This window comes from Somniosus microcephalus, chromosome 1 (genome assembly GCF_052327205.1).
Source record: "Somniosus microcephalus isolate GS21.2 chromosome 1, FLI_Smic_1.0, whole genome shotgun sequence".
Lineage (NCBI taxonomy): Eukaryota > Metazoa > Chordata > Chondrichthyes > Squaliformes > Somniosidae > Somniosus > Somniosus microcephalus.
The window spans coordinates 394,033,265-394,047,085 of NC_140987.1; the positions used below are offsets into that span (position 1 = coordinate 394,033,265).

The following is a 13,821-nucleotide window of genomic DNA, read 5'->3' on the forward strand; positions in this document are numbered from 1 at the left end:
CATCCTGCTGTGCTAATCATCACATCCCCATCACTCTGCCTTCCCCACCCTGCTCCTGCACATCCTTACTCTCACCAACTTACCTGGCACCTCCACCCACCCCTCTCTATCTATATTAGCACTTCCCTACCTCACTAGTCACCCCTCACACTCACCCTCATCCTATTGCAAGCATTCCAACTAACACACAAGGGTAGGCACTTGAATGTTTTATGCAATGTTCATGTAAAGTTTCTGTTAATGTGGTGTCAAACATTGAAAACTTTATTTTGAACACTTTGCATTCTTGGACAGATTTGTGTGCATCTTTAGAAGTGACTTAGTGAATGGGGAGACACAATGGTACTGCCCACAATGGTCAGGAGTGTGAAAGGAGCTTAGAAATCTTAGGATTATTGCATATTTGCATTTTGTGAACAAGCAACCCAGATTTATTTATTTTTAAATAGAACAACCACACATGTTGAAAGATAATACATTTAATCTATTTTACAAAATAAATGGAACTTCTACTTACAGGCATGAAAATAGGGCTCTTACTAAAACAAGAGATACTGAAAGCATGGATCAGAGGTATCCAAACATATATATATATATATTTACATATACATACAAACATTATATTCATTCATTTTTTTCCCTATGACAAACTATTTGCTTAAAAACACAAATACAGAACACATACAAGAATTACATAGCTTCCAAAGCACACTTTAAATAGTTTCAAATACACATTATATAACAAGTGAATCATTATCGCAAATGGTACAATTAACAGCAACATTGAAAAACTGTGTACTTGAAAATTATGATCTCTCTCAATAATAACGGTCCCTATGGTGAAACTGTTTTTTCTTTGAACTGAAGAGCTAAAATGTCCTCTCTTCCCCACTTTTTAAAAAAATAAAAATTCTTGCCTATCCCAGTCTGCAAGAGCAGCTAGGCAATCTGCTCCTGGGTACTTTTGTCAACCTGCAAAGTGCTGGAGAGTAACACAAGTTAGCTTGATCTCATTTTTATTTCCTCTTTTCGTTTTCTTTCCCCGCCCTAGTTGAGGAAGTGGCTTTAATCGCTGCTCGATCCAACCCGCCTGTTCCACCCTACCATGGGAATTCAACAGCTACAGCAGAAAACACATCTTGCCAATTTATGGTCCAGTTTCACTACCATGGTGGAAAAACTACAGAATGCAGTGTACGAAAAATAGGCCTCCTCAGTAATTTAATTATTTCAACAAGACAATTAATCTTTTAAATGCTTTGTTTCAAGAAATAAGTTTGTTCCATTTTTAATCTACAAAATTAGGAATTGTTACAATAAATCTTTTTAGAATGAAAAAGCCTTTTTAGGAAATCAAAAAGCCTGTATGATACATTCAGTGGCTATTCATTTCTATTTCCAATCTCATGACAGAGGGAAAAAAAACAAGCGGGGCCAGGTTTTTGAAAGGCTAATAGGTAGAGCTGCTTTTTGCTTTGTATTCAAGGTTTAAGACTAAAAAACAAATTTTTAAATGGTGTTTTTTTAAAAAAAGTCTAGTGACCTATTCCAATCTTTTTTTGGATTATATTTTGGTATTCAGGTACCTGTTTCAATATGTTTGCTGCATTTTAATAAGTGACCATTATGAATAATTACAAAATAGTTTCTGCTTAGCAGAGATAGTACAGTAAAGAAATATTAAGCAACCACTGCATGCATTTACACAATATATACACACACACACACACACACACACAGTCAGCTTCACTAGTGCGGAGAATACACCACGTCCTGTGTCACGACCTCAAGGTTAAGTGTCCAACTTCAGCTGTTCTTCTAGCTTCAGAACATCCATGGGTGGGATTTTTGCTACTTCAAAGAATACCCTAAGAATTAAAACATTTAAAAATGTAATCAGATATAATGTCGAGTGATCCAAACTCACAATCTTTATTCTTTGCCAGGCTTGGGTGAGCATACAAAAGGCATTAAATGCAATCTGATACCTCATCCAAGTGGCCATTCTTCATCAGACAGAGAGAGACAGTTCAGCAATATGGAGATGCAGGGTGCTGTACTCAAGTTATTCAACATCATATTACGTTCAGGCTGTTTTCCCGATATATGGTGCCAAGGACTCATCTCTCCCATATATAAAAGTGGAAACAAATCAGACCCAAATAACTACCGTGGCATCTGTGTCAACAGTTGTCTAGGGAAGTTATTCTGCAGTATTCTAAATAGTAGATTACTGGATTTTCTTAACAAACATAATATCCTTAGAAAAAAATCAAATAGGCTTTCTTCCAAAACACCGCACCACCGACCATATCTATACCCTTCACACTCTCATTGAAAAACATATACACCAAACAAAAAATGGGAAAATATTCGCTTGTTTCATTGACTTCAAGAAAGCCTTTGACTCTATCTGGCACGAAGGGCTCTATTATAAACTTCTTCAGTGTGGAATGGGGGCAAAGTCTATGACCTTATTAAATCGATGTATCTGAAAAATAAATGCGGTGTCAAAACTGGAGACAAACGCACCGGTTTCTTCACCCAGAGAAGAGGCGTCCGGCAGGGCTGCAATTTGAGCCCGACCCTGTTCAACATATACATAAATGAATTAGCAGACATGCTGGAGCAAAGCGAGTCACCGGGTCTCTGTCTCCTGGACGGAGAAGTGAAATCCCTGTTCTATGCGGACGACCTGGTTCTGCTGTCTCCCACAGAACAGGGATTACAGCAACAACTAGACCTACTCGACAAATACTGCCAAAATTGGGCCCTAACAGTAAATCTAAAGAAAACCAACATCATGATTTTTCAAAAAAGGCCCAGGTGTCAGGAAAACAAATACCAGTTTACTCTCAGTGATACCATTATAGGACACACTATGAGCTACACTTACCTTGGTCTAACCATTACAGCATCAGGGAGCTTCAGCATAGCAGTGAATGCACTAAAAGAAAAAGCCCGAAGAGCCCTATATGCAATAAAAAGAAAATTCTACAACATCCAAATCCCAATCAAAATCTGGCTCAAAATATTTGACAGCATAATCCTGCCCATTGCGCTGTACGGTAGTGAAGTATGGGGCCCGCTCAATCACCATAGCTACACTAAATGGGAAAAACACACAATAGAAGCCCTACATGCAGAATTTTGCCGAAGCATTCTTCGCACCCAAAGGAAAACACCAACAAATGCATGCAGAGCCGAACTAGGCAGATACCCACTGATAATAAACATCCACAAACGAGCACTAAACTTCCTAAATCACCTCAAATCTAGCTCCCCAGACACCCTTCATTTTAAAGCCTTCCAGACCCAAGAGCTAAACCCAGAACAGAGTCCCCTGAGTCAGCTGCTACTGAAACTAAGTACTCCTACTCAGCCGGACCCTGACCAGTCCCAGACCAACACTGCCGTCCAAACACCAATCAGAGTGAACCAAATCATTAAACAATGCAAAGAAACCTACCTGGAACATTGGAACAAAATAACCAAAAGCCAAAGCAGATTAGAATGTTACCGGGCCCTAAAAAGAGAATATAAACTGGCAGACTATCTCTCGACCATCAGAGACACAAAACAGAGACAGACCCTCACCAGGTACAGACTAAGCGACCACCAACTGGCAATTGAAAAAGGAAGATACAAGAAATCCTGGCAGCCTAGAGAGAATAGAATATGTGATCAATGTCTGGCCGGCGAGGTTGAGACAGAGGTGCACTTCCTCCTAAAATGCGAAAAATTCAACGAGACAAGAAACATATATTTTGACAAGCTCAGCCTTACAACCCCAGATTTCAAAGAATTGGATGACCTGTCAAAATTAAGAATAGTCCTGGGGGAGGGAGACAGACCATATCTTGGTGCCCAATATGTAACAACATGTCACAACCTGAGGAACATTGAGTGACTAACGAGCACACCCATAGCATATATACGCTAAAAATGTTTAAATCAATACCGAATGTACCCAACGACTGTTTTAAAGTAATACTGAATGCACCCAACGAGGGTCAACGACTGTTTAAATTAATACTGTCTGTACCCAACGAGGGTCAAAAACGTTTGACACCTACAGAATGTTGGAAACCTGTACTTTTTGTTATGTAAGCTTTGGCAACATGGTTCCCTGTAAACTTTCATGCCAATAAAGCATTTGAATTGAATTGAGAGAGACAGAGAGAGCGAGAGAGAGACAGACAGAGCGAGAGAGACAGACAGACAGAGCGAGAGAGACAGACAGAGCGAGAGAGACAGACAGAGCGAGAGAGACAGACAGAGCGAGAGAGACAGACAGAGCGAGAGAGACAGACAGAGCGAGAGAGACAGACAGAGCGAGAGAGACAGACAGAGCGAGAGAGACAGACAGAGCGAGAGAGAGACAGAGCGAGAGAGACAGACAGAGCGAGAGAGACAGACAGAAAGAGAGACAGACAGAGCGAGAGAGACAGAGAGACAGAGAGAGACAGAGAGAGAGAGACAGAGAGAGAGACAGAGAGAGAGAGAGAGAGAGAGAGAGAGAGAGAGAGAGAGACAGAGAGAGAGAGAGAGAGAGAGAGACAGAGAGAGAGACAGAGAGAGAGACAGAGAGAGAGAGACAGAGAGAGAGAGACAGAGAGAGAGAGACAGAGAGAGAGAGACAGAGAGAGAGAGACAGAGAGAGAGAGAGACAGAGACAGAGAGAGAGAGACAGAGAGAGAGAGACAGAGAGAGAGAGACAGAGAGAGAGAGACAGAGAGAGAGAGAGACAGAGAGAGAGAGAGACAGAGAGAGAGAGAGACAGAGAGAGAGAGAGAGACAGAGAGAGAGACAGAGAGAGAGAGAGAGAGAGAGAGAGAGAAAGAAAACCAACATCATGATTTTTCAAAAAAGGCCCAGATGTCAGGAAAACAAATACCAGTTTACCCTCGGTGATACCACTATAGGACACACTATGAGCTACACCTACCTTGGTCTAACTATTACAGCATCAGGGAGCTTCAGCATAGCAGTGAATGCACTAAAAGAAAAAGCCCAAAGAGCCCTATATGCAATAAAAAGAAAATTCTACAACATCCAAATCCCAATCAAAATCTGGCTCAAAATATTTGACAGCATAATCCTGCCCATTGCACTGTACGGTAGTGAAGTATGGGGCCCGCTAAATCACCAAAGCTACATTAAATGGGAAAAACACACAATAGAAGCCCTACATGCAGAATTCTGCCGAAGCATCCTTCGCACCCAAAGAAAAACGCCAACAAATGCATGCAGAGCCGAACTAGGCAGATACCCACTGATAATAAACATCCAAAAACGAGCACTAAACTTCCTAAATCACCTCAAATCTAGCTCCCCAGACACCCTTCATTTCAAAGCCTTTCAGACCCAAGAGCTAAACCCAGAAAAGAGTCCCCTGAGTCAGCTGCTACTGAAACTAAGTACTCAGCCGGACCCTGACCAGCCCCAGACCAACACAGCCGTCCAAACACCAATCCGAGTGAACCAAATCATTAAACAATGCAAAGAAACCTACCTGAAACATTGGAACAAAATAACCGAAAGCCAAAGCAGATTAGAATGTTACCGGGCCCTAAAAAGAGAATATAAACTGGCAGACTACCTCACGACCATCAGAGACACAAAACAGAGACAGACCCTCACCAGGTACAGACTAAGCGACCACCAACTGGAAATTGAAAAAGGCAGATACAAGAAATCCTGGCAGCCTAGAGAGAATAGAATATGCGATCAATGTCTGGCCGGCGAGGTTGAAACAGAAATGCATTTCCTCCTAAAATGCGAAAAATTCAACACATCAAGAAACATATTATTCAACAAGCTAAGCCAAACAACCCCAGATTTCAAGGAATTGGATGACCTGTCAAAATTGAGATTAGTCCTGGGAGAAGGAGACAGACCATACCTTGGGGCCAAATATGTAACAACATGTCACAACCTGAGGACTGTTTAAAATTAAGACTGTTTAAAATTAATATTGAACGTACCAAATGAAGTACAAAGACTGTTTAAAATTAATATTGTTTAAAAGTAATATTGTATGTACCCAACAAATGTCATATCGATTGACACCTACAGAATGTTGGAAAACTGTACCTTTTTGCTATGTAAGCTTTGGCAATATGGTTCTCTGTAAACTTTCATGCCAATAAAGCATTTGAATTGGAATTGGAATTGGACAGAGAGAGAGAGACAGAGACAGAGAGAGAGACAGAGAGAGAGAGAGAGAGACAGAGAGAGGCTGTTCCCAGACCATCAAGTCCTAAAAAAATGGTGCAGCAACACAGACCAAGCAATGAAGATCCTGAACAAAGAATCCCTTGGAAGCCCCAAATGGATTGTGATCCACACAGGCACGAACGACCTACGCACCCTACAGGAAGGCACTGCTAGGGCGGTGAGCAGGATGGCGGAAAAGGCCAGCAGGGAATTCCCCGAGGCGCGGATCGTGATCTCCACGCTACTGCCCAGAAAGGACACCCCAGCCTATATAATCCACAACACCAACAGGGAGATCGACACGAGATGTTCTGTCCTCCCCAACGTCTCCCTGGCCCATCATCCAAACATCAACACAAGGGACCTCTATGACGAAATACATCTACTCAAACAGCGGATGTGGGTCTTCGCAAGAGACCTCATAAACACTGCCAAAAGACGCAGCCCTCCCACCCCCTCTACCATTGGGAGCCCAAACAGGACCACCAATGTCCCCCACCCCCCTATACAAAACCAACAACAGAACCGTGCTTTTATACCTGACCCAAGACGCCCCTCTAGACCACAGACTGTAGACCAAGAACTGAGAAAGATCATGACGATGCTGAACAGCCTGATAGAAAGCCGGAGAAATTATTAATATTGTTATTTATCATTATCATTATTGTTATCTTATCAGTATTATTACTATTATTAGATAGATATATGTGCATGCTGATGCGCTATCAATTCTAATAAAAGGCTAGGCAGAGTTCAGAACAACAGGCTTTTATTAACTACTGAATTGCACTTCAGACAGATCAGGACTATGCCTCTAGTGGACGACCGAATGCCAGGAGCTGCCATGCGGCCGCTCTTATACTCGGTAGCCCAGGGGCGGAGTCAGCTGAGGCATAGTCAGGCACAACAGTGAAACAAGAGTGAACGACAACAACAACAACAACAGTGAACACAGTGAACTACAGTGGTTTACCACATTCACCCCTCGTTTAAAATTAAGTCCGGCGGGGTGAAGTGTATCAAAAGTTCGAGTAGGCGAGTCTGTCGGGCGGCCTCGTTTGCCGTCGAGATCTTCGTGGCGACGGTTGCGATGGTACAGCTTCCCACGACGCGTCTTGAGCGGGGTCCAGCACCGGCGTATCGTCCCCTTTGGTGTTGGGTGGGCGAGTGGGCTCCGGCTGGTCCTGGGGGCGCGGCATGCCGTCTACTGGGGTGGAATGGACAGGGGTGAGAATTGGGTCTACTGAATTTTGGGCCGTGTCGGAGGGGGTCGTGGTGGGGGGCAATGGTGGCGGGTCAGTGGACCCCAAGGGTGCCAGATCTCTAATGGAGACTGTGTCCTCCCACCCGTCCGGGTATGCCACGTAGGCGTACTGGGGGTTGGCATGGAGGAGGTGAACCTTCTCTACCAGGGGAGCCATTTTGTGGGACCTTACATGCTTCCTCAGCAGGACGGGCCCTGGGGACGTCAGCCAGTGTGGTAGTGAGTTACCGGATGTGGACCTCCGGGGAAAAACAAACATTCGCTCATGGGGGGTTGCGTTGGTGGCTGTACACAGCAGTGACCGGATGGAGTGGAGCGCATCGGGTAGGACATCCTGCCAACGGGAGGTCGGAAGGCCCCTAGATTTTAAGGCTAGGAGGGCCGCCTTCCAGACCGTCGCGTTCTCTCTTTCAACCTGTCCGTTCCCCCGGGGGTTGTAGCTGGTGGTCCGGCTTGAGGCAATACCTCTCATGAGCAGGTACTGACGGAGTTCGTCGCTCATGAAGGACGAGCCCCGGTCGCTATGAATATAGCTGGGAAAACCGAACAGAGCAAAGAGGTTGTGCAGGCATTTAATGACCGTAGCGGTGGTCGTGTCCGGGCAGGGGATGGCAAAAGGGAAACGGGAGTACTCATCAACTATGTTGAGGAAGTACACATTGCGGTCAGAGGAGGGGAGGGGCCCTTTAAAGTCGATACTCAGGCGCTCAAAAGGGCGGGTGGCCTTGATCAGGTTTGCTCTGTCAGGCCTATAGAAGCGCGGCTTGCACTCTGCACAGACTGGGCAGCTCCTGGTCATGGTCCTGACCTCCTCGATGGAGTAAGGCAGGTTGCGGCCCTTAATGAAATGGAAGAACCTGGTGACCCCCGGGTGGCAGAGGTCGTTGTGGAGGCCCCGTAGTCTATCGATCTGCGCGGTGGCGCATGTGCCTCGCGATAGAGCGTCTGAGGGTTCGTTGAGTTTCCCTGGCCGGTACAAGATGTCGTAATTGTAGGTGGAAAGTTCGATTCTCCACCTCAAAATCTTGTCATTTTTGATTTTACCCCTCTGCTTGTTGTTGAACATGAAAGCAACTGAACGCTGGTCAGTAAGCAGGGTAAATCGTTTTCCAGCCAGGTAGTGCCGCCAGTGGCGCACCGCCTCCACAATGGCCTGGGCCTCTTTTTCCACAGAGGAGTGTCTGAGTTCGGAGCCCTGGAGGGTTCGTGAAAAGAAGGCCACGGGTCTTCCCGCCTGGTTAAGGGTAGCGGCCAGGGCGAAGTCGGATGCATCGCTCTCCACCTGGAAGGGGATGGACTCGTCTACCGAGTGCATGGTGGCCTTGGCAATGTCATCTTTTATACGGTGAAAGGCTAAGTGGGCCTCCGCCGTCAGGGGGAAGGAAGTGGACTTGATAAGTGGACGGGCTTTGTCCGCATAATGAGGGACCCACTGGGCGTAATAGGAAAAGAAGCCCAGGCACCTTTTGAGGGCCTTGAGACAGTGGGGCAGGGGAAGTTCCATCAACGGGCGCATCCGGTCAGGGTCAGGACTGATGACTCCGTGTTTCACCACGCAACCAAGGATAGCGAGGCGGGCTGTGCGGAATATGCACTTTTCCTTGTTGTACGTGAGGTTTAGGAGTTGGGCCGTGCGGAGGAACTTATCAAGATTGGCGTCATGGTCCTGCAGGTCATGGCCGCAGATGGTCACGTTGTCTAGGTAGGGAAACGTGGCCTGTAACGCATTCTCGTCGACCATCCGGTCCATCTCCCTCTGGAAGACGGAGACACCGTTGGTGACGCCAAAAGGAACCCTGAGGAAGTGAAAAAGGCGGCCGTTTGCCTCGAAAGCTGTGTACTGGCGGTCCTCAGGGCGGATAGGGATTTGGTGGTATGCTGCCTTGAGGTCAATGGTCGAGAAAACGCGGTATTGCGCTATCTTATTAACCATGTCGGCTATGCGGGGGAGGGGGTATGCGTCCAACTGGGTGTACTTGTTGATAGTCTGGCTGTAGTCGATGACTAGGCGCTGCTTGTTGCCAGTCTTAACGACTACCACCTGGGCTCGCCAGGGGCTGGTACTATCCTCAATAATCCCCTCTTTCAGGAGCCGCGTCACCTCAGATCTTATGAAGGATCTGTCCCCGGTGCTGTATCGCCTGCTCTTTGTGGCGATAGGCTTGCAGTCGCGGGTGAGGTTGGCGAACAGGGGGGGGGGGTGATTTTGAGGATGGAGAGACTACAGGTGGGGCGTGGCGGGCAATTTAAAAACTGCTGGTTGCAGACAGTGAGTGGGGGAAAAGGTCCACCGTATGTCAAGGTGACACTCTTAAAGTGACAATGAAAGTCCAACCCCAGTAGAACGGCAGCGCAGAGATGTGGCAGGACGAAGAGCTTTACATTTTTATATACGGAGCCCTTCACCGAGAGGGTCACTACGCAGTAGCCGCCGACGTCTGCTGAGTGGGATTTCGAGGCCATGGAGATCCGATGGCGCGTTGGCCGGACCGAGAGAGAATAGCGCCGTACTGTATCAGGGTGTATGAAGCTCTCCGTGCTCCCGGAATCAAAAAGGCAAGTTGTGGCGCGGCCATTTACCTGGATGTCCATCGTGGACCTGGCTAGCTGATGGGGTCTGGATTGATCCAGCGTGATGGAGGCCGCTGTGGAGTCGGTAGCGTCGCTGTAGAACCCCGGTGAGGCGGCGGTGGGTGAGTCGGGGGCCCGTTGGCAGAATGGCAGACAAGATGGCGGCGTCGGAGAGGAAGGACAAAATGGCGGCGCCCATGACGATCCCGATCCCCACGAGGCTGGAGGGAGGCAAGATGGCCGCTCCCACGAATCGCACGCGGCGCTGCTGGAGGTAGGGGTCTTCTGGCTTCTGCAGACGCCAGCGTAGTGTCCCTTCTTACCGCAGGCAGAGCAGACCGCGTTTTTCGCCGGGCAGCGTGCCCTGGGGTGTTTGGTTTGGCCACAGAAATAACATTTCTGGCTCGGGCGGGACATCGCTGCAGCAGTTGAGGCCAGGGCCCGTGGCGGCGGCTGCGGCATCCATGAGGCGGCCGCGCGGTCCGGGGAGTAGGCCTCCATGTTCCGGTGGGCTACGTCCAACGAGAGGGTGAGTGAAATCGCCTTCTTCAGGTCGAGCTCGCTACTTTCCAGCAGTCACTGCCGTGTGTGAGTGGACCTGAGGCCCGCCACGAGGGCGTCCCGGATGAGCTCCTCCGTATGTTCCGTGGCTGTTACTTGCTTGCATTCGCAGGCTCGGCCGAGTTCCTTCAGCGCCCGTATGTATGCTTCTGTGGGTTCCCCGGGCTGTTGTTTGCGAGACCCCAGGAGATGTCTTGCGTAAACATAGTTGACCGGGCGTGCGTATTGCTCCTTCAAGATGTCGATAGCCCCCTGGTAGCTCGTAGCGTCCCGGATAAGGGCAAAAGCTCGGTGGTTTACTTTAGAGTTCAGCACCCTGAGCTTGTCGACATCGGCGGCGACGGTCTCGCCGGATGCAGTCAGAAAGGACTCAAAACAGTGCAGCCAGTGCGAGAACTTAGCAGTCGAGTCCGGTTCTTGCGGGTCGAGTTCCAGGCACTTGATCTTAAGAATCTGCAGCATCGTTTTTTTTTTTCAGTAGTTAATAAAATTGATGCGCTATCAATTTTAATAAAAGGCTAGGCAGAGTTCAGAACAACAGGCTTTTATTAACTACTGAATTGCACTTCAGACAGATCAGGACTATGCCTCTAGTGGACGACCGAATGCCAGGAGCTGCCATGCGGCCGCTCTTATGCTCGGTAGCCCAGGGGCGGAGTCAGCTGAGGCATAGTCAGGCACAACAGTGAAACAAGAGTGAACGACAACAACAACAACAACAGTGAACACAGTGAACTACAGTGGTTTACCACACATGCCTCATGAAATTTATACTAAATCATCATTTAGCATTATAGAAAATAGTGTTTCCACACTCATCCCACAAAATAGGTCCATTTTATTTCGTTTTTTTGAACTATATAAATGCGTTCTTTCCACATAAGCTGCTGGAATATCCAGGGCCTCCGCTCCTCAACTTTTGGGATGAAGAGTACAGACCCTGAATTCCTAAAAGCTATAAAAGACATTGATATAATTGTGTTAACAGAAACATGGTGCCAAAAAGACGTGCCGACCCACTGTCCTCCAATGTACCATGAAATCATTGTGCCCTCAGTAAAGAACACTAAAACACGCAAGGGCAGAACCTCCGGGGGAATATTGGTGTGGTATAAGGGAGAACTAGACAAACACATCTCACCGGTAAAACAGGGAAAATCACACGTATGGCTAAAACTAGATAAAAATATAGGAATAGCAAAAAAAGATGTTTACTTATGTGCGATCTACATACCTCCAATAGAATCGCCATATTTCGAAGAGGAGTTATTTGATACTCTCCACATGGAAATCAGCCATTTCCAGGCCCAAGGAAAGGTGATAATATGTGGGGACCTAAATGCAAGGACCGGTTGTGAACCTGACTTCATAGACCCACAGGGAAACAACCATGTGTTTGGCCAGACCCCTTTAGATGTCACACCAGCCATCGCAAATCGGAACAACCTTGATCGTGAAATAAATAAAAGCGGTAGGGAGGTAGTGCAACTCTGCCGAGCCTTAGGCCTGTACATAGTTAACGGTAGGTTCAGAGGGGACTCCCTAGGGAGACTCACATACTCCTCAACGCTTGGGTCTAGTGTGGTGGACTATACAATCACTGACCTGGACCCCTGCGATATCAACTCATTCACTGTCAGGCAGCAATCCCCCCTCTCAGACCATAACCAAATAAATATGTACCTTAAACTTTCTGCCCAAACTACAGACACAAAAAAGGAACCCAGTAAGCTCCATAAAATAAACCAGACATACAGATGGGCCCCAGACAGTGGAGAAAAATTCATCACAGCACTAAAGTCACCTGATCTCACAAGTAAAATATCAAAATTTAAAGAAAACCCATACGAGATCACCAGAGATGGTGTAAACATGGCCATAGAGGATATAAATATGATCTTCCATGAGGCAGCTGTAAAAGCCGACCTTGTGAAACAGAAGAGGAAGCGTCACAAAAGACAAAATAAAAATAAGAAATGGTTTGACCACGAATGCAAAAATGCCAGAAAAGACCTAAGAAAAATATCAAACCAAAAGCATCGCCAACCAAACAATCCGGACCTACGTACTAGATACAATGAAACCCTCAAAAGATATAAACACACCATTAGGAACAAAACACAAAACTATACCCACAAAATACTCGAAGAAATTGAAAACTCCACCAATCCAAAACAATTCTGGGAAATGTGGAATAACCTGAGTACAACACAATTGCAAGCATTACCAATCCAAGATGGCGACATCTGGAGAACACATTTTGAAAACCTCTACAAAGACATCCCAATAAACGAAACAAACCCAAGTCAACATCAGGTCACAGAAAAACTCCACACATTAGAAGCAACAATTAAAGTCAACCAAAACCCTCTAGACTCCCCAATCACATGGAAAGAACTGGCCACAAAAACAAAATCTCTCCACCTAAAGAAAGCCTGTGGCCCAGACAACATCAAAAATGAAATGCTCAAGTTCAGCAATATGGAGATGCAGGGTGCGGTACTCAAATTATTCAACATCATATTACGTTCAGGCTGTTTTCCCGATATCTGGTGCCAAGGACTAATCTCCCCCATATATAAAAGTGGAAACAAATCAGACCCAAATAACTACCGCGGCATCTGTGTCAACAGTTGTCTAGGGAAGTTATTCTGCAGTATTCTAAATAGTAGATTACTTGATTTTCTTAACAAACATAATATCCTCAGAAAAAACCAAATAGGCTTTCTTCCAAAACACCGCACCGCCGACCATATCTATACCCTTCACACCCTCATTGAAAAACATATACACCAAACATAAAATGGGAAAATATTCGCCTGTTTCATCGACTTCAAGAAAGCCTTTGACTCTACATGGCACGTAGGGCTCTATTATAAACTTCTTCAGTGTGGAATAGGGGGCAAAGTCTATGACCTTATTAAATCAATGTATCTGAAAAACAAATGCGGGGTCAAAATTGGAGACAAACGCACCGATTTCTTCACCCAGAGAAGAGGCATCCGGCAGGGCTGCAATTTGAGCCCGACCCTGTTCAACATATACATAAATGAATTAGCAGACATGCTGGAGCAAAGCGAGTCACCAGGTCTCCGTCTCCTGGATGGAGAAGTGAAATCCCTGTTCTATGCGGACGACCTGGTTCTGCTGTCTCCCACAGAACAGGGATTACAGCAACAACTAGACCTACTCGACAAATACTGCCA

The 13,821-nt window shown here is 46.3% G+C and overlaps 1 protein-coding gene across 1 annotated transcript in view; it reads right to left on the minus strand.

Annotated features, from left to right (window-relative positions):
• Positions 1-463: 463 nt before the first annotated feature.
• Positions 464-13,821, minus strand: part of ccnb3 (cyclin B3) — a 59,992-nt gene continuing 46,634 nt past the window's right edge. The window contains 1 exon segment of the mRNA XM_085997531.1: positions 464-1,868. Coding sequence (XP_085853657.1) covers positions 1,793-1,868 — 76 coding nt within the window. The 3' untranslated portion in view covers positions 464-1,792.